General features: G+C 62.0%; 1 protein-coding gene across 1 annotated transcript; it reads right to left on the reverse strand.

Moving 5' to 3' along the window:
- Positions 1-18: 18 nt before the first annotated feature.
- LOC123255362 (epsin-1) lies at positions 19-1,979 on the reverse strand (the record flags this gene model as incomplete). Its single annotated transcript, XM_044684176.1, has 4 exons — positions 1,576-1,979; positions 1,074-1,323; positions 267-391; positions 19-93 (listed from the first exon to the last, which is right to left on the reverse strand). Coding segments are annotated over exons 1-4 (678 nt in total), but the record flags the coding sequence as incomplete, so codon positions are not given.
- Positions 1,980-2,337: the final 358 nt, after the last annotated feature.

The following is a 2,337-nucleotide window of genomic DNA, read 5'->3' on the forward strand; positions in this document are numbered from 1 at the left end:
GGGTGGGGTGCCTCTGACCTTGTCATGCTCCTCCCGGCTCAAACTAAGGGCCAGCTGGAGCTGGACGTCATCCTCGGGGCCACAGGGTAGGGGCTGGCGGGGTGGGGAGAGAGAGTGTGAGGGGGGGGCCAGGACAGAGCCACAGACACAGGGAGGGCCAGAGACACAGAGAGACGGCCAGAGAGGCTGGGGAGGGAGGCCGAGCAGGAGATGGAGATGAGATGAGACCACCCAGAGTCCCGCCCAGCCGCCCCTCAGCCTGCTACCTGGTCAGCCTCTTCCTTGCTCATGGCCAGGGCCAGCTGCAGCTGCAGCTCCTCCTCCCCGCTGCTCTGGGGCCAGGCCTGCTCCGCTTCAGGGGGTGCCCCAGAGCCCACGGCCGCTGAGGATGCTGGGGAGACAGAGGGGAAGGGAAGGAAGGGGAGTCCTGACTCCGGGGTCCCCAGGGGACACCCTCCCCCTGCTCTACACAAGAGGAAGAGGAAGGCCCCCTCACTGGCTGGCCTGCTCAGCGCCACCTACACCCCGAACACCTCATTTCCACTCGCCGTCCTCACCTTCGCCTCTGAGAACATCTGCTTCAAGACCGCTGTGAGGAGCCCCTCCCCCCTACATGCATCCCCAGCTTGACTGGACAGATGTGCAGCGAGTGGCTGCACACCTGAGGGTGAGCTCAGGGTCTACCCACGTGGAGGAGCCCCTGAAACAGTTGAGAAGCCACAGAGGCCGAAAGTTTGACAGAGTGGGGAGAGACAGAAAGAGATGGATGGGGGGGAGGGCTCCACAAAGGTTCAGGCCGACACTGGGAGCCCCACCCTGGGGCTCCCCACTCTGTCTGCTGTATCTTGGCAGCAGGCAGGACCACACCCCACAGTGGCTCCCAGGCTCAGGGAGGCAAAGTCTGGCTGATAAAGAGGCCGGGCTGGGCAGGTTAGGAGGGCCGTGCTCAGAGCCGGGGATCTTCCTCTCGTCTTTCAGACTCGCAGAGAGCCCCAAGTGATCGGGGCTCCCAGCTGCCCCTCCCAGGAAGGTCTGTTGGGGGTGGGTGGGAGGGGCAGAGGCCGGGCCCTCACCTGTGGCTGTCTGGGCCAGCTTCTCCTTGGTCTTGAGGGCGTGGGCCCGCTCTTCCCTAAGGCGGTCCTCGTCCCGCAGCAGGGCCACCAGCTGCTTGGCCTTCTCGCGCACGTTGACACCCTGGTCCTTGCCATCCCTGTCCACATACTGAAAGTCCTTCAGAGTCTGCACTGCGTACATGTTCTCCTTGCATTGCTGGGACACACGCTCCGAGCCCGTCTTGATCAGATACTCCATGAGGGTCATAGCCTAGAGATAGGAAGATGTGGCTGCATAGGCAGGGCTCCAGAAGTCTCTACTTCTGCCCCCCACCCCAAGGCTCAGTTTCCTCCTCTATAAAATGGGGAGAGATGACTGACCTCTGAGATCCCTTTCCAGATCTGGTCATCCGTGACCGATCCCTGCAGAGTCCCATCCCCATCCTCGGTACCCTCGTCCCCACAACTGAGCAGTAGCCAAGGCCCCCAGCTTCTCCCTCCTCCATGCCTTCAGGCCCCTGACCTTGTAGACGTGCCTCCAGTTTTTGCCGTGGTCGTTGAGACGCTTCCAGATCATGCTCATGATCTCGGAAAAGGCGACCACATTGTAGGTAAGGTCTGCGATCTCAGACATGAGGGAGCTCGAGGGCCCCCAGGGGTCATTGCTGGTGGCTTCGCGCACCTTGATCTCCGCTTCTGAGTAATTGTGGACGATGTTCTTCATCTGCCGGCGGAGCGAGGAAGTGGACATGCTGGCGGCTAGTCTGGGCCCCCCGGGGCCACAGAGGTGGGGGGGGGGCGGGGAATAGGGAGCCAGTCACCGCATCTGGGGAGAGAGCAGAGGCCCGAAGCCTGAGGCAAGAGTAAAGGCCAGCCTCTGTGCCCAAAACAATGCCAACTCCCGGCATTCCACACACTAATCCAAAGGACCTGATGTGGCCCCTGACCTAGTGGGTAAGCCCCACACGTCTAGGTCAGAGTAGCCAGGTCCACTCTCTGGCAACTAGAATGGTGTCCTGAGGCCTGGCCTCCAAAGAGGTGGGTGGGACTCCACTGTCCCCCCCAAATCCTTTCCCAGGGCCTTGGAGGGCAAGGCCTTGGGGCCCTTCATCATCAGGAGCCAGATCCCCCACAGGGAGGGGGTGACCTTGGCGGAGCCCTGGGATCCGCCTGGCCCCAGTTCCTCCCTGGATGAAGGGGGGGGAGGGGCAGAGGAATTCATCAACCTGTGACCAAGGGAAATCACAGAGACAGAGAGAGACAGAAATACTAGAGAGCCATGGAG

The sequence above is a fragment of the Gracilinanus agilis genome, unplaced genomic scaffold (genome assembly GCF_016433145.1).
Source record: "Gracilinanus agilis isolate LMUSP501 unplaced genomic scaffold, AgileGrace unplaced_scaffold44734, whole genome shotgun sequence".
Classification (NCBI taxonomy): Eukaryota; Metazoa; Chordata; class Mammalia; order Didelphimorphia; family Didelphidae; genus Gracilinanus; species Gracilinanus agilis.